This window comes from Bombina bombina, chromosome 4 (assembly GCF_027579735.1).
Source record: "Bombina bombina isolate aBomBom1 chromosome 4, aBomBom1.pri, whole genome shotgun sequence".
Lineage (NCBI taxonomy): Eukaryota > Metazoa > Chordata > Amphibia > Anura > Bombinatoridae > Bombina > Bombina bombina.
In genome coordinates, this window is record NC_069502.1 from 496,249,376 (window position 1) to 496,268,284 (window position 18,909).

Sequence of the window (18,909 nt, forward strand, 5' to 3'; positions counted from 1 at the left end):
TTTTGAAACATCACATCCCTCCCTTCAACTCTCCCTCCTTCTACCCCTCACACCAAACTTCACAGAAGCATTATGTCATTAGATCAGCAACAGCTTGCTAGTTCTCTCGAACCTCTCCTCTCATACATCTCCTTTTCCTGCCCTGACTAATCTATCTGCCATTATAATTCCACCCTTACATCGGTCCTTGACAATCTGGCCCTTCCTACCATAGCTCGAAAATCACATACTCACCCTCAGCCCTGGCATACTCCTCTGACACTATACCTACACAGATGTTCCCGTACTGCTGAGTGGCACTGGAGAAAATCTCGGATTTCAGCTGACTTTCTTCACTACAAGTTCATCTTGAACTCCTACTACTCTGCCCTTAATCTTTAAAAGCAACACTACTTCTCTAATCTTATCTCCACTCTTTCTTCAAACCCAAAACTTCCGTTCTCCACTTTCAACACTCCGCCCATCCCCACTTTCTAAAACATCTGTCGGCTCAAGATTTTGCCAGCCACTTCAATTACAAAATCGATTCCATCAGAAACAAAATCAGCTCTCAGCATGCTTCCAGCCTCTCACCCCTGCAAAAGCTTGCAATTAACCAAAACCCGCATAGTCATATATTTAGCTCTTTTGCCCCTGTTACTGAGGAAGAAGTTTCTGCTCTTATACTGCACTCCCACCTCACTACCTGTCCTCTCGACCCCATCCCCTCACAGCTACTCCCCTCCCTCTCTTCTACCCTTACCCCTATACTCACACACATTTTTAACCTCAACCTGAGCACTGGTATATTTCCCTCATCTCTAACATGCACTGATCACACCTATCCTCAAAACGCCTTCTCTCGATCCAACTACCGCCCTATTTCCCTACTCCTCCTTGCCTCAAACTTCTTGAAAAGCTAGTACATGCATGCCTATCCCATTTCCTTACATTACACTCCCTCCTTGACCCACTGCAATCTGGATTTTGCCCCCATTACTCCACAGAGACAGCAATCGTTAGACTCCTGTAATCTCCCCAAACTCTCCCTAGCTCAGTGTGAATCATTGGAATCTCCAATAACAATTGAAATCATGGCGGCTATTAAAGATCTAGCACCTGGAAAAAGTCTAGGTTCTGACGTATTTTCTGCTAAGTATTACTAAATGTTTGCCTCAATCCTTGCACCTTATCTGCACACTTTATATAATAACACCTCATCTTCTAACCCCTTTCCGCCCTCAATGCTAGAGGCGCATATTATAGTTCTGCCCAAGCCAGGTAAACCACCAGACACACCGCCAAACTTTCGTCCCATTTCATTATTGAATATAGATGCTAAAATCTTTGCAAATATTATGGCATGCCGTCTAAACAAATTAGTTCCCCAATTAATACACTATAATCAAGTAGGTTTGACACCCTACGGAGAGGCAAGGGACAACACTATAAAAATCATAAATTTGATAGAATATGCAGTAAAAACTAACACGCCCACAATCTTTGCGTCCATGGACGCGGAGAAAGCTTTTGATCAATTAAATTGGAATTTTCTTAAGCAGATCCTAACTAAATTTGGTTTCCCAGACTCCTTCATATCAAAAATAATGTCCCTGTACAGTGCCCCAAATGCAAAAATAAAATCGAATGATTCGTTATGTCCCCCTTTTACAATTCATAATGGTACGAGACAGGGATGCCCACTTTCCCCACTTCTATTTGCTTTGGCCATGGAAGCCTTGGTGGCTGGAATTAGGAATAACCAAAATATAACAGGCATCACAATACGTGAAAGAGAATATAAAATCTCCTTATATGCAGACGACTTATTCATGACCATCACTAATCCGCTGACTTCTCTGGAAGAACTACATGAAGAATTTCGAATCTATGGTAAATTTTCTAACTTTAAAATCAATGCCTCAAAATCAGAATTCATGGGTATAGAAATAGCCGGAACCACTATTAACCACATAACGACCTATTCATATAAATTTCAAAAAACCTCATTAAAATATTTGGGTATACATATCACTAGTGATCCTCAACAAATATTCAACGCAAATTATATACCCTTGCTGAAAAGTATACAACAGGAGTTACACTCCTGGCGTAATAATCCACTATCGTGGATGGGCAGATTACATGATGTAAAAATTACCATCCTACCCAAAATTTTGTATATATTTCAAACAATACCAACTGAACTACCTAAAACCTTCCTTACTAAACTTCAAAATATATTAAACACCTATCTTTTGGAATAACAAACACCCTAGACTTGTCAAGCCAACTATTTATAAACCTAAACTTAAAGGAGGCTTGGGTATGCCAAATCTTCAATACTACCATACAGCAGGAACTCTGGTACGCGTCATAGACTGGTGCAAACACATGGACTACAAGGAATGGATACAAATAGATCATGACAAAATGCACAGTTAGGGGCTAGTTGCTGGATTCCTCACATTCCTAGAACGCTACACCCCTTAACAACTACAATAACTAAAATAACATTTAAAATATGGGACACATGTATCACTAACTTCTCTACGGTTTCCACTGTACCTTCACCTTTGACACCTCTAAAATACAATCCAGAATTTCAAGTATCTCTTCTTAGCCCTTATGGAAAATGATGACATTGCAAGATGTAATTCCATGTTGCTCTGTTTAGGAAAATAAGGCTCTTAAATCCAAAACTGATTTACAATAAAAATATGGAAACTACTTCGCGCCATGGTTTAAATACTTTCCACTAAACCACTATATCACCTCACACACAATAAACATGCCCAATTTTATAGGCCTTTAACACCATTTGAATCTATGTGTAACTCCAGTACATATTCAAAGGGCTCACTTTCTCTTATATATGATATTAATAGACTATCACTTTAGGAATCTCCCGACCTATACAACCAAATGGTCAAATGAATTTCAAATACAACTGACCTCTAAAGACTGGTCAAAAATCTTTGAAAACATGAGTGGGCATACTACTTCTATTGCACAATTAGAGCCTAATCTAAAATTGTTATGCAGATGGTACTACACCCCTGTCAGATTAGCTGTTATCTTTAAACATAGAAATGCCACTAGTTGGAGGGCATGCAGAGCTATTGGAGATTACCAACATATATGGTGGACTTGCCCAAACATTATTCACTATTGGCAAGAAATTCAAATAGCAATTGAACATACTATAAATATAAAATTATCACTAGACCCAATGATATTTTTACTAAATAACCTCCCTAAGATCAAGTGTAAATGGAGACATAGACTACTAGTTATTATGCTCAATTGTGCTAGGAGATTGATTCCTAGGAACTGGAAATCGGTAATGGTACCCTCTACTTTAGAATGGAAATCTTTAGTCACACACACATTATTACTCGAGAAATATCATTATGTCACCAGAAGGTGATTAGATGATTTCCTAGCTATAAACTTTATTTGGGAAGAGTATTGCAACTCAAGGATGTAGTATATCTATTATATATTTTCAGGAGATTCGGAAATGTGAAGTGAAACAATATTTGTTATATGTGTGACTTATACTATGAATATAAGTATAAAATTTAATTGAAACATGGCAACAAGGAACACAATAGGTCAAGGATGGCATATTTTGCTTGTAATATTTCTGCATATGTCATTTTTCTCTAGATACAGATATCAGATATTCTTTCGTTATATGATGTACTATGTGTAACAGTTCTTGTATTGTATTTTATTTTTCTGATAAAGAAAATGTAATAAAGTTACCAATGACATACTCACAGCAAAATCCAAAGGCCACTTCTCTCTGCTTATCCTCCATGATCTGTCTGTAGCCTTTGCTACTGTTGACCACCCTCTTTTGCTCCAAACCCTCCAATCCTTCAGCATTTGTGACACATCCCTCTCGTGGTTCTCTTCCTACCTGTCGAACCGTACCTTTAGTGTAGCCTTCTCTGGGGCTTTCTCTGCCCCGTTACCACTTTCTGTTGGGGTACCGCAAGACTCTGTCCTCAGTCCCCTTCTCTTCTCAATCTACGCATCATCATTAGGTTCCCTAATAAAGTCCCACGGGTTTCAATATAATTTGTATGCCGACGACACTCAAATCTACATCACTGCTCCAGACCTATCTCCTTCCTTGCTAACCCGTGTCACTAACTGTCTTTCTCACATCTCTTCCTGGATGTTCTCTCACTACCTTAGGCTAAATCTCTCCTCTCCAAAACTGAGCTCCTTTTTTTTCCCCCCTTCTTCTAAAATCTCCACCCACCATCTCTCTAACTGTCGACAACTCCATCATTACTCCTACCCCGCATGCCTGATGTCTTGGGGTCACACTTGACTCAGATCTTTCTTTTACTCCTCACATTCAGGCCTTGACTAAATCCTGCCACTTCCACCTTAAAAACATCTATAAAATTAGACATTTCCTTGCGCAAGACACAACTAAGATCTTAATCCACTCTCTCATCCTTTCCCGCCCTGACTACTGCAACTCCGTCCTCACTGGTCTCCCGAGTTGCCGTCTAGCTCCTTACAATCCATAATGAATGCCTCTGCCAGGCTCATCTTCCTTACACGTCGCTCTTCATCTGCTGCACCTCTCTGCCAATCCCTTCACTGGCTTCCTCTTGCCTCCAGGATTAAACACAAAATGTTCACTCTGACATACAAAGCCCTCAACTGCACTGCTCCCCTCTATCTCTGACCTTGTCTCCAGATACTCTCTCCTGTCCCGTCCCCTTCACTCCGCTCACGACCTCCTACCCTCCTCCTCTCTTGTTACCTCCTCACACTCCCGTTTACAGGACTTCTCCAGACTGGCTCCCATCTTGTGGAACTCTCTGCCTCGCTCCACAAGACTCCCCTAGTTTTGAAAGCTTCAAGCACTCCCTAAAGACTCTTCTGTTCAGAGATGCATACAACCAACACTAACTTTCCTATACCAGTTCCTCTTCTCCATTGCTATCCGCCGTGAACCTCCTTAGAATGCTTGCAGATCACCTTCACAAAAGCTGACTACAACAGTGCGACTCTACCTATTTGATCCTAATAATTGCTATCTTGTATGCTGCCTATGTTTATAGCGCTGCGGAATCTGTTGGCGCTCTACAAATATCCAATAATAATATTTTCATCTTTTTTTTTTTTTTGGAAATACAATTTTTTTTATAATACAAATCTTTAATTACAAATACATTATTATTATTTTTTTTGGAAGTACAATCTTTTTTAGTATAACACTTGTTCTTTTTTAAAATACAACGCAATTCTTTCTTTTTGTAAGTACAATTCTTTTTTTTTTTTTTTTTTTTTTTTGGAAGAACACTTCTAGCATGTGTCAAAACACTGTCAAAAATAAATCTAGTTCCCATTTTGCTAAATGATTTGTGATGTCACAGCATTCAGTTCACAAGTTTGCATGGGAACTATCAAAATCAATATTCCTTAGTACATTACTATTATAAAACCAAGCAGAATAAGCACTTTGAGCATGTTAAAGCATGTATTTTAAAGCATAAAAACATACTCTGAAAGAAGACCACATGCTACAGTGAGTTTTTGCTGCTACCATGGAGGAGCTATATCTTGCTGTCAAAGCTCTAATGGAAGAGCGGGAAGAGCAAAGAACCAAATCCTTATGGAGGAGTGGGAAGAGAATTGACCGAATCCTTATGCAGCAGCGCGCACCATTTTCAGTGATTGTCGCAGTTCTACCCAGTGAAACACTACAGAATGATTTACGATTCACTCCATCCCAAAGATCGAGCCTCACAGATTGTTCGGCTAAAAAAATAATAATGGGGAGCTAGTGCGAAGTTTACCTGGTGCTGACCTCTCTCCCCTGGCCCCAGAGAAGCATAATCTATAGCTGTCTGAACATGCTGGGAAAGATTGCAGCCCCACTAATACTCACCAGCAACTCCTAGTTGTGAGTGATCCACGGAGCTTCTAGGCGGAACGGGCAGCTGTGGAGACCTGGGCCAGGATCGACCCTATTGACTGCCTGGGGGGATGCGGCTGCCTCCCCTGGTGGTAGTCGGGGACTCCCGGCACAGGCTCTCTTAAAATAAATTGCAGCGACTAATTTGGGGGATGTGCTGCCAGCTCATCGACGGGAACTGTTGTGTGGAGAGCTCTCCTTGCCTTCTCAGCTGCTCTAATCCCTCAGAGACCGGGAGTTCTAAACTTCTGTCCCAATGTCATGGGCCTTCGGGTGTAAGGTCTGTGGAGATCTACAGCTGCGATTGTCTTCCGATACTGCCTTGCAGGGCAGGAGTGGGATAACTACACAATTGTCCTGTTCATATGCCCTAACAGCTCACTACTGGGACATCTATTTACTTGTCTCTGTAATTTTGTTTTTGTTAGAATGTTACTCCTATTGCGTTCTGTAAGTTGCAGGACAGGAGTGAGATAAGCATATGGTGGTCCTGTTAATATGCTCCAGTAGCCTACTACTGGGACATTTTATCTCTTTTGTTTCTGTAATTTTTGTTTTTAATAAAATATTACTTCTATTGAGTTCTAGTGTTTAAGTGGTCACTTTGCTGTTCCTGGAGTTTTATAGCCATTTGAGCAGATGTGTTACGTTCTCACATAATCCTTAAAGGGACATTAAACCCAAATTTTTCTTTCATGATTCAGATAGAGAATACCATTTTAAACAACTTTCTAATTTACTTCTATTATCTAATTTGCTTAATTCTCTTGATATTCTTTACTGAAAAGCATATCTAGATAGGCTAAGTAGCTTCTGATTGGTGGCTGCCTCATGTGATTGGCTCACCAATGTGCATTGCTATTTCTTTAACAAAGGATATCTAAAAGATTGCACCAAATCAGATAATAGATGTAAATTGGAATGTTGTTTAAAATTGTATACTTTATCTGAATCGTGAAAGAAAATTTTTGGGTTTAATGGCCCTTTATGTCCCTTTATTGTATGTCAGCCCAAGCCCATTGGTATCTTAGGTTTCCTGTTTTTATATGCAATTACTAACACACGCAAAATAGTAGTAGACTTATTCTTATTCATAACACTGATGCCTATTATAATATACTTCTTACCCTTCTTCATATGATGCTTGGCAAATAAGATTTGAGTTACTTCATGGCAAGTGAACATTTCTAAAACAATTTGATTTGAATTAGCAGTCTATACTATGTTTATATTATGCAATACACACATCTATCCTTGCTGTATTACCAGGCTGATTATCTACTGGTGTGGGATACTATAGATACATTAAAGGAATGACTAGTTCTATGTCTCTTGAGGTTCATTATTTGAAACAGGTAGAGGCTTGTGTGTATTATGTATACAGCCTATGAAGGTCCAGAGCAGATAACCATTTTGCAGTTTTCATGTCCCTCTGTAGTCAAGGAACTTGTCACTGCTGATGCCTTTACAGAGACGCAGATAATTGTTTATTTCACCTAATTTAGCAGGTTCACAGGCCTTACTCATAAGATAGTTACCTCCAGTTATTTTTACCTTCCCTATACGGCATTAGATTTTATTATATTTGAGTAAAAGCTTGTTTTTATGTGAGTTTTCTAAGTGGTTTTGTCCCGTTGTAGTAATGTACCAAGTACTATTTTATTACTCTAATTTAAAGATGAGGATTTTGTATTTATGAAGTCATATGCTCTGAAGACTTATGTAACCATACTGTACTCTTGCATTCAGTTGTAATGTTCTTTTTATGTTTACAGGTTCTGGATCTTTAACCCTTTCCTGCCGGGGTTAAAGTGTCTAAATTGGAACAACTGTTCCGATGTAGACAAATTGAAATCACGCGATCATGCACACGATCGCGAGATTTCAATTATTGGATCGGGTCTTGGGGCGTCCCTATAACACTAGGAACACCCTCCAGACCGCGATAAAATCCAGGAAGTGCTTTAGGAGTCAGGACATCTGTTGGCTATTACTTTCTATTCCGTCATAACGGCGCTAAAGCCCAGTGTAATTATGACGGAATAGAACGGCATAACGGCGTCAAAAGGTTAAATCACTTTACATAAGTTTACTTATTGAGCTAAGTAATATGGCCCATAAGTGGCCCCTTAGATCCTAGTGCTAGGACCCAAGAGTTTTCCCATGATCAATATTTTTCTCCTGAAACTCCCCTCTCCCAGCGGGTTACTGTCTTTCGCAGTCCAAGAGAAGCTGCTATTTAATTTGGGGTTACTCATTTCTTTATTTAATTGCTTATGTTTATTGAACTTGGAAGATGTTTTTCTAAAAGCCCTATAAATGCGTCAGTTCTTATAGTGGCTTGTATATTTTAAATAATATCCCCCCATAGAGCTCTCTTTATATAGAACCTCAATACAGGAGGTTCATGAGACACCACTAAATATTATCTGGGCTAAATTTCCTATGTCATGAGTTATTTAAAAGTTATAGGGGTCTCCTAGAGTGTCCCTAAAACTATTAAAAAAAAAAAAATGAGGCTTGTCATTTGAGACCCAAAAGTGGTCTCATGTATCGAAGTTGACCTCCTATAGCGTGACCTTATATTACTGAGGCCCAAAAGCGACCTCGTGTGCCATCACGGAGGCATAATGAAAATTAGGCATATTAGTTGCATGCAATGTCTATGTATCTCCTCTCTGGAATGTATATTGTATACTGGAAATATTTGGTCATATGATTATCTATCCCATTATTAACCAGTTCTACAGTTTCATATTATGTGTGTGCCTTGCAACAAACCTCAAATAAAAATAATTAAAAATAAATAAAAAAAATAAAATAAAAAAATCTATGTTTCTCTGTATATATTGCATAATGTTGTATGATGCAAATGACAATAATTACTTCCGGTATTTTAAGCCATGTTGTATGTTACATGATAAATGTTGTTTTTTTTTTTTTTACTTGAGATGTTGATGTGCTGGGTTGTCAATCATTTCTTCGCATTTAAAGGGACAGTCTAGTCAAAATTAAACTTTCATGATTCAGATAGGGCATGCAATTTTAAACAACTTTCCAATTTACTTCTATTATCTAATTTGCTCAATTCTTTAGATATCCTTTGTTGAAGAAATAGCAATGCACATGTGTGAGCCAATCACACAAGGCCTTTATGTGCAGCTACCAATCAGCAGCTACTGAGCATATCTAGATATGCTTTTCAGCAAGTGATATCAAGAGAATGAAGCAAATTAGATAATAGAAGTAAATTAGAAAGTTGTTTAAAATGACATGCTCTTTCAAAATCACAGAAGAAAAAAATTGGGTTTCATGTCCCTTTTAATTGCAAGCAAAAGAACAGCTCATTCTCAAGCAAACTACTGAACTGAATGCTGTGATATCACTATTCTTTTAGCAAAATAAGTGTAAGTCCAAAAAAATAATTGTATAAATTCAGATTTGTATTCTTATGTCACAATTTATGTACAATGATAAAGAATTTCATGCTTGCCTTTTTGACAGCAATCTCATTCCATATTCAGTGTGTGTCTGTGATTGGCTAATGGCTGTCACATGGTACAAAGGATAGGAAAATTTGAAATTTGTCAGTTAAAAAAAAACAAACTATTACACAATTAGACTGTTATTACAGTGTCTCTGTATAATGCATTGATTGTCTATGCAGTTTTGTTCTTTTAAGTGGCAAAGTTAAACACAACAACAGGGAAAATGTCTTATCAAAGAGCTGCTTGGGGGAATGTCAATTTATTTTTCTTTCATGTAATTAGCAAGAGTCCATGAGCTAGTGACGTATGGGATATACATTCCTACCAGGAGGGGCAAAGTTTCCCAAACCTCAAAATGCCTATAAATACACCCCTCACCACACCCACAATTCAGTTTTACAAACTTTACCTCCTATGGAGGTGGTGAAGTAAGTTTGTGCTAGATTCTACGTTGATATGCGCTCCGCAGCAAGTTGGAGCCCGGTTTTCCTCTCAGCGTGCAGTGAATGTCAGAGGGATGTGAGGAGAGTATTGCCTATTTGAATGCAGTGATCTCCTTCTACGGGGTCTATTTCATAGGTTCTCTGTTATCGGTCGTAGAGATTCATCTCTTACCTCCCTTTTCAGATCGACGATATACTCTTATTTATATACCATTACCTCTGCTGATTTTCGTTTCAGTACTGGTTTGGCTTTCTACAAACGTGTAGATGAGTGTCCTGGGGTAAGTAAATCTTATTTTCTGTGACACTCTAAGCTATGGTTGGACACTTTATTTATAAAGTTCTAAATATATGTATTCAAACATTTATTTGCATTGACTCAGAATGTTCAACATTCCTTATTTTCAGACAGTTAGTTTCATATTTGGGATAATGCGTTTGAATCAATCATTTTTTCTTACCTTAAAAATTTGACATTTTTTCCCTGTGGGCTGTTAGGCTCGCGGGGGCTGAAAATGCTTCATTTTATTGCGTCATTCTTGGCGCGGACTTTTTTGGAGCAAAAAATCTTTTCTGTTTCCGGCGTCATACGTGTCGCCGGAAGTTGCGTCATTTTTTGACGTCCTTTTGCGCCAAAAATGTCGGCGTTCCGGATGTGGCGTCATTTTTGTCGCCAAAAAGCATTTAGGCGCCAAACGATGTGGGCGTATTATTTGGCGCCAAAAAATATGGGCGTCGCTTTTGTCTCCACATTATTTCAGTCTGATTTTTTCTTTGCTTCTGGTTACTAGAAGCTTGTTTATTGGCATTTTTTCCCATTCCTGAAACTGTCATTTAAGGAATTTGATCAATTTTGCTTTATATGTTGTTTTTTCTCTTACATATTGCAAGATGTCTCACGTTGCATCTGAGTCAGAAGATACTTCAGGAAAATCGCTGTCTAGTGCTGGAACTACCAAAGCTAAGTGTATCTGCTGTAAACTTTTGGTAGCTATTCCTCCGGCTGTTTGTATTAATTGTCATGACAAACTTGTTAAAGCAGATAATATTTCCTTTAGTAATGTGCCATTGCCTGTTGCAGTTCCCTCAACATCTAAGGTGCAGAATGTTCCTGATAACATAAGAGATTTTGTTTCTGAATCCATCAAGAAGGCTATGTCTGTTATTTCTCCTTCTAGTAAACATAAAAAATCTTTTAAAACTTCTCTCTCTACATATGAATTTTTAAATGAACATCATCATTCTGATTCTGATGACTCTTCTGGTTCAGAGGATTCTGTCTCAGAGATTGATGCTGATAAATCTTCATATTTATTTAAAATGGAATTTATTAGTTCTTTACTTAAAGAAGTACTAATTGCTTTAGAAATAGAGGATTCTGGTCCTCTTGATACTAATTCTAAACGTTTAGATAAGGTGTTTAAATCTTCTGTGGTTATTCCAGAAGTTTTTCCTGTTCCTAATGCTATTTCTGAAGTAATTTCCAGAGAATGGGATAAATTGGGTAATTAATTTACTCCTTCTAAACGTTTTAAGCAATTATATCCTGTGCCGTCTGACAGATTAGAATTTTGGGACAAAATCCCTAAAGTTGATGGGGCTATTTCTACCCTTGCTAAACGTACTACTATTCCTACGTCAGATGGTACTTCGTTTAAAGATCCTTTAGATAGGAAAATTGAATCCTTTCTAAGAAAAGCTTATCTGTGTTCAGGTAATCTTCTTAGACCTGCTATATCTTTGGCTGATGTTGCTGCAGCTTCAACTTTTTGGTTGGAGACTTAGCGCAACAAGTAACAGATCATGATTCTCATAATATTATTATTATTCTTCTTCAGCATGCTAATAATTTTATCTGTGATGCCATTTTTGATATTATCAGAGTTGATGTCAGGTTTATGTCTCTAGCTATTTTAGCTAGAAGAGCTTTATGGCTTAAAACTTGGAATGCTGATATGGCTTCTAAATCAACTCTACTTTCCATTTCTTTCCAGGGTAACAAATTATTTGGTTCTCAGTTGGATTCCATTATCTCAACTGTTACTGGTGGGAAAGGAACTTTTTTACCACAGGATAAAAAATCTAAGGGTAAAAACAGGGCTAATCGTTTTCGTTCCTTTCGTTTCAACAAAGAACAAAAGCCTGATCCTTCATCCTTAGGAGCAGTTTCAGTTTGGAAACCATCTCCAGTCTGGAATAAATCCAAGCCTTCTAGAAAGGCAAAGCCTGCTTCTAAGTCCACATGAAGGTGCGGCCCTCATTCCAGCTCAGCTGGTAGGGGGCAGGTTACGTTTTTTCAAAGAAATTTGGATCAATTCTGTTCACAATCTTTGGATTCAGAACATTGTTTCAGAAGGGTACAGAATTGGTTTCAAGATGAGACCTCCTGCAAAGAGATTTTTTTTCTTTCCCGTGTCCCAGTAAATCCAGTGAAAGCTCAAGCATTTCTGAATTGTGTTTCAGATCTAGAGTTGGCTGGAGTAATTATGCCAGTTCCAGTTCTGGAACAGGGGATGGGGTTTTATTCAAATCTCTTCATTGTACCAAAGAAGGAGAATTCCTTCAGACCAGTTCTGGATCTAAAAATATTGAATCGTTATGTAAGGATACCAACGTTCAAAATGGTAACTGTAAGGACTATCTTGCCTTTTGTTCAGCAAGGGCATTATATGTCCACAATAGATTTACAGGATGCTTATCTGCATATTCCGATTCATCCAGATCATTATCAGTTCCTGAGATTCTCTTTTCTGGACAAGCATTACCAGTTTGTGGCTCTGCCGTTTGGTCTAGCTACAGCTTCAAGAATTTTTACAAAAGTTCTCGGTGCCCTTCTGTCTGTAATCAGAGAACAGGGTATTGTGGTATTTCCTTATTTGGACGATATCTTGGTACTTGCTCAGTCTTTACATTTAGCAGAATCTCATACGAATCGACTTGTGTTGTTTCTTCAAGATCATGGTTGGAGGATCAATTTACCAAAAAGTTCATTGATTCCTCAGACAAGGGTAACATAGATTCAGTGTCCATGACTCTGTCTTTAACAGACAAGAGACGTCTAAAATTGATTTCAGCTTGTCGAAACCTTCAGTCACAATCATTCCCTTCGGTAGCCTTATGCATGGAAATTCTAGGTCTTATGACTGCTGCATTGGACGCGATCCCCTTTGCTCGTTTTCACATGCGACCTCTTCAGCTCTGTATGCTGAATCAATGGTGCAGGGATTACACAAAGATATCTCAATTAATATCTTTAAAACCGATTGTACGACACTCTCTAACGTGGTGGACAGATCACCATCGTTTAATTCAGGGGGCTTCTTTTGTGCTTCCGACCTGGACTGTAATTTCAACAGATGCAAGTCTCACAGGTTGGGGAGCTGTATGGGGATCTCTGACGGCACAAGGAGTTTGGGAATCTCAGGAGGTGAGATTACCGATCAATATTTTGGAACTCCGTGCAATTTTCAGAGCTCTTCAGTCTTGGCCTCTTCTGAAGAGAGAATCGTTCATTTGTTTTCAGACAGACAATGTCACAACTGTGGCATACATCAATCATCAAGGAGGGACTCACAGTCCTCTGGCTATGAAAGAAGTATCTCGAATTCTGGTTTGGGCGGAATCCAGCTCCTGTCTAATCTCTGCGGTTCATATCCCAGGTATAGACAATTGGGAAGCGGATTATCTCAGTCGCCAAACGTTACATCCGGGCGAATGGTCTCTTCACCCAGAGGTATTTCTTCAGATTGTTCAAATGTGGGGACTTCCAGAAATAGATCTGATGGCCTCTCATCTAAACAAGAAACTTCCCAGGTATCTGTCCAGATCCAGGGATCCTCAAGCGGAAGCAGTGGATGCATTGTCACTTCCTTGGAAGTATCATCCTGCCTATATCTTTCCACCTCTAGTTCTTCTTCCAAGAGTAATCTCCAAGATTCTGAAGGAATGCTCGTTTGTTCTGCTGGTAGCTCCGGCATGGCCTCACAGGTTTTGGTATGCGGATCTTGTCCGGATGGCCTCTTGCCATCCGTGGACTCTTCCGCTACGACCAGACCTTCTGTCGCAAGGTCCTTTTTTCCATCAGGATCTCAAATCCTTAAATTTAAAGGTATGGAGATTGAACGCTTGATTCTTAGTCAAAGAGGTTTCTCTGACTCTGTGATTAATACTATGTTACAGGCTCGTAAATCTGTATCCAGAGAGATATATTATAGAGTCTGGAAGACTTATATTTCTTGGTGTCTTTCTCATCATTTTTCTTGGCATTCTTTTAGAATTCCAAGAATTTTACAGTTTCTTCAGGATGGTTTAGATAAAGGTTTGTCCGCAAGTTCCTTGAAAGGACATATCTCTGCTCTTTCTGTTCTTTTTCACAGAAAGATTGCTAATCTTCCTGATATTCATTGTTTTGTACAAGCTTTGGTTCGTATAAAACCTGTCATTAAGTCAATTTCTCCTCCGTTTGAACCTATGCATTCATTGGACATTAAATTACTTTCTTGGAAAGTTTTGTTCCTTTTGGCAATCTCTTCTGCCAGAAGAGTTTCTGAATTATCTGCTCTTTCTTGTGAGTCTCCTTTTCTGATTTTTCATCAGGATAAGGCAGTGTTGCGAACTTCTTTTGAATTTTTACCTAAAGTTGTGAATTCCAACAACATTAGTAGAGAAATTGTGGTTCCTTCATTATGTCCTAATCCTAAGAATTCTAAGGAGAAATCGTTACATTCTTTGGATGTTGTTAGAGCTTTGAAATATTATGTTGAAGCTACTAAGTCTTTCCGAAAGACTTCTAGTTTATTTGTTATCTTTTCCGGTTCTAGAAAAGGCCAGAAAGCTTCTGCCATTTCTTTGGCATCTTGGTTGAAATCTTTAATTCATCTTGCCTATGTTGAGTCGGGTAAAACTCCGCCTCAAAGGATTACAGCTCATTCTACTAGGTCAGTTTCTACTTCCTGGGCGTTTAGGAATGAAGCTTCGATTGATCAGATTTGCAAAGCAGCAACTTGGTCCTCTTTGCATACTTTTACTAAATTCTACCATTTTGATGTATTTTCTTCTTCTGAAGCAGTTTTTGGTAGAAAAGTACTTCAGGCAGCGGTTTCAGTTTGAATCTTCTGCTTATGTTTTTCATTAAACTTTATTTTGGGTGTGGATTATTTTCAGCAGGAATTGGCTGTCTTTATTTTATCCCTCCCTCTCTAGTGACTCTTGCGTGGAAAGATCCACATCTTGGGTAATCATTATCCCATACGTCACTAGCTCATGGACTCTTGCTAATTACATGAAAGAAAACATAATTTATGTAAGAACTTACCTGATAAATTCATTTCTTTCATATTAGCAAGAGTCCATGAGGCCCACCCTTTTTTGTGGTGGTTATGATTTTTGTATAAAGCACAATTATTCCAATTCTTTATTCTATATGCTTTCGCACTTTTTTATCACCCCACTTCTTGGCTATTCGTTAAACTGAATTGTGGGTGTGGTGAGGGGTGTATTTATAGGCATTTTGAGGTTTGGGAAACTTTGCCCCTCCTGGTAGGAATGTATATCCCATACGTCACTAGCTCATTGGCTCTTGCTAATATGAAAGAAATGAATTTATCAGGTAAGTTCTTACATAAATTATGTTTTTAAAGTCTTTCTGTTTTCAAGCATCATTTCTAACAAGAGAAAAAAACTATTCTCACAGCCAAATAGTAGGTTTTTGGAATAAAGATAAAAATGATTTAACATGCTTATAATTTGAGGCGTTTTCTCATTTAACTCTCTAATGGACAGTCTGATGTTTATTTGTACTGTTTTAATCATATCATTATCCATTCTTTAGGAGAAGGTACACTTCCAGCATGCTCACGGTTTACAAGAGCTGCAGTGTATTAAGGAAAATACTAATACAGATGCGGCAAGGATTTGTGTGAACCAGTGGTTAAAAATGCCAGGTCAGTAAAAAGTCTTGTACACTATAAATGGATTTCAATTAGCGTGATCACTTTTTCATGAAAGCATTCATTTTAAAGGGATGTTTTTACCATGGTTGTAGTGTGCAAACATTACTGCTTTGTTCTGCTAATTTAAGGCACAGTCAACACTAAAATTATTGTTTAAAAAGATAACGCCTTTACTACCCATTCCCCAGCTTTGCACAACTAACATTATTAGATTAATATACTTTATAACATTCAAACCTCTGCCTGTTTCTAAGCCATTATAGACAGCCTCTTAATCACATGCTTTTTTTAAAATTTGCTTTCACAACAGGAGACAGCTAGTTAATGTCAGCCATATAGATAACATTGTGCTCACACCCTTGGGTTCTGCACAACACAGCTAAAATGTCAATAAATAAAAAGTCATGTCATCAGGGGGCTGTCAAGAGGCTTAGATACAAGGTAATCACAGAGGTTAAAAGTATAATGTAACCATGTTGGCTGTGCAAAACTGGGAAATGTGTAATAAAGGGATTATCTATCTTTTTAAACGATACATTTTTTTTTTAGTTGACTGTCCCTTTAACAGCCGTCCTTTATGTATTGTCAATATGAGAAACAGTGGAAAAATTTCCCTTTTATAGTATGTAATATGTCTTAAAGGGACATTAAACACTTTGAGATGGTAATATAAAATGATAAATTGTATATAATAAATCAACTCTGCAATATACTTTCATTATTTATTTTGTCCTCTTTGTCTGTAATTCCATTCTGAAATTGTGAGCTTTTCAGTTCCTGTTAGAAATGGAAGTGCAGAACACTGTTAAATCCAGCACAACCATTGGCTGCACACTCTAGTGACCTATTTATAACTGACCCTAATTGGCCACAGCAGAGAAGGTAACACAAGTTACAACATGGCAGCTCCCAGTGTTTTATAGACACTAAAACTTTACACTTATTTTGTCACTTTTTAAACAACTAATGAAACTTTAAAAAATACATCTACATGTTAGTCATGGACGAATCTTTTCTTTGAATGCATCATTCTATCTAGCATGTATTTAGTGTTTAATGTCCCTTTAAAGTTCTCAATGTGGTTTTGAGATATATTCAATTCCAGGTTAAATTAAAATAAAAATAAAAATAGTTTAGCAAAATTAGTCTGCTTGAATTATTTGTAGATGTAATTTGCCGTTCATTTTGAATGATTATTTTATGTAGTTGTGAATGACCTTGCAGTTATAAAGTCATAATGATTTCCCTTGCATGAATTCATTAAAGGGACACTGAAGTTAAAATTAAAATTGTTGTTCTATCTGAATCAAAGTTTAAACAACTTTCCAATTTACTTCCATTAACAAAATGTGCAGTCTTTTTATATTTACACTTTTTGAGTCACCAGCTCTTACTGAGCATGTGCAAGAATTCACAGAATATATGTATATGCATTTGTGATTGGCTGATGGTTGTCACATGATACAGGGGGAGTGGAAATAGACATAACTTTGAAATTTGTCAGAATAAAATCTACTACTCATATGAAATTCAGACTAAGTGCTATTGCATTGTCTTTTTTTATCATGTACTTGTTGCTTATGTAGTTCTACTGTATTTACTGGTCCTTTATGAATCTGCTTTTTTTTTTTTTTTTAAGGTTTTGTGATACAGCTTTGTACGTACATTTGAACAAAGTATTAAACAAAACAAAAAAGAACTAATAAAACGTGGTATCTTCTTTAAGGCAATATAGATACATTCTTATATATTTTCACAATTAATAAAACAATTTGAAAATTACTTTTTGTTATTATGTGCGTATAATGTGGATTCCCATATAAATTTAAGGTCGTAAAAGTCAAATGTTTGCAATTTGTAAAACCCGTATTCTTCCATGACCAGTTATGTCATATGTGATTGCCACTCGTGTAATGTGGGTATTGTTCTCTTTTTCTTCATAAATACAGTCCACAGCTGCATTCATTACTTTTGGGAAATTCAGAACCTGGCCACAAGGAGGAGGCAAAGACACCCCAGCCAAAGGCTTAAATAATACTCCCCTCACCCCCTGGTCATTCTTCGCCTTTCGTCCCAGGAGGTTGGCAGAGAAGTGTAAGTGGTTTTCGATAGTCTCTTATGGAGGGTAGTACTCTTCGGCATGGGACTGGAGTTTTAAGTAGTCCTGTCAGCCTCTCAGAGCATGGGTGAAAGTTAGAGTCCAGAGATGCAGGGAGAGTCTTTCTGCAAAACCAATTAGACTCATATTAACAGCTCCACAAGCGATCGGTGTTGAAGAGTTTCGCTGCCTGCTTTTTTTTCTCTCAAGTCCATGGCAGAAGCGACGCTACCATCTGTGTCGCACTTGAATGGCCGTGTTCCTGTTCCACGGCGTAGATTCTGGTAATATTGTTTCATTTTACTTTTACTTTTACAACTGTTTATTCGAGAAGGGCTTAAAACTTTCGGGGATAATTTTAACATAGGGTCTCACTGAGGCTCCTTTTTGTATCTTGGAATCAAGGGTTAATATCTCCTGAGGGGGGTTATTGAACAGGGGGGTTTATAATCATGTTTATGTGATTCTGTCTGCTACTGTGTAGTGTTGCTTCGGCTCATGGCTATTTCTCCAACATAGGTGTGTCCGGTCCACGGCGTCATCCTTACTTGTGGGATATTCTCTTCCCCAACAGGAAATGGCAAAGAGTCCCAGCAAAGCTGGTCACATGATCCCTCCTAGGCTCCGCCCACCCCAGTCATTCTCTTTGCCGTTGCACAGGCAACATCTCCACGGAGATGGTTAAGAGTTTTTTGGTGTTTAAATGTAGTTTTTATTCTTCAATCAAGTGTTTGTTATTTTAAAATAGTGCTGGTATGTACTATTTACTCTGAAACAGAAAAAAGATGAAGATTTCTGTTTGTAAGAGGAAGATGATTTTAGCAGAAGTTACTAAAATCGATTGCTGTTTCCACACAGGACTGTTGAGATGAAGTAACTTCAGTTGGGGGAAACAGTTGGCAGACTTTTCTGCTTAAGGTATGACTGGCCATATTTCTAACAAGACTATGTAATGCTGGAAGGCTGTCATTTCCCCTTATGGGGACCGGTAAGCCATTTT

The 18,909-nt window shown here is 38.0% G+C and overlaps 1 protein-coding gene across 1 annotated transcript in view; it reads left to right on the forward strand.

Moving 5' to 3' along the window:
• The window catches only part of ZNF451 (zinc finger protein 451), a 215,049-nt gene that overhangs the window by 21,689 nt on the left and 174,451 nt on the right, over window positions 1-18,909 (forward strand). The window contains exon 5 of the mRNA XM_053710403.1: window positions 15,691-15,802. Within this exon, the coding sequence (XP_053566378.1) occupies window positions 15,691-15,802 (112 nt within the window). The remainder of the gene's footprint in view (window positions 1-15,690; window positions 15,803-18,909) is intronic.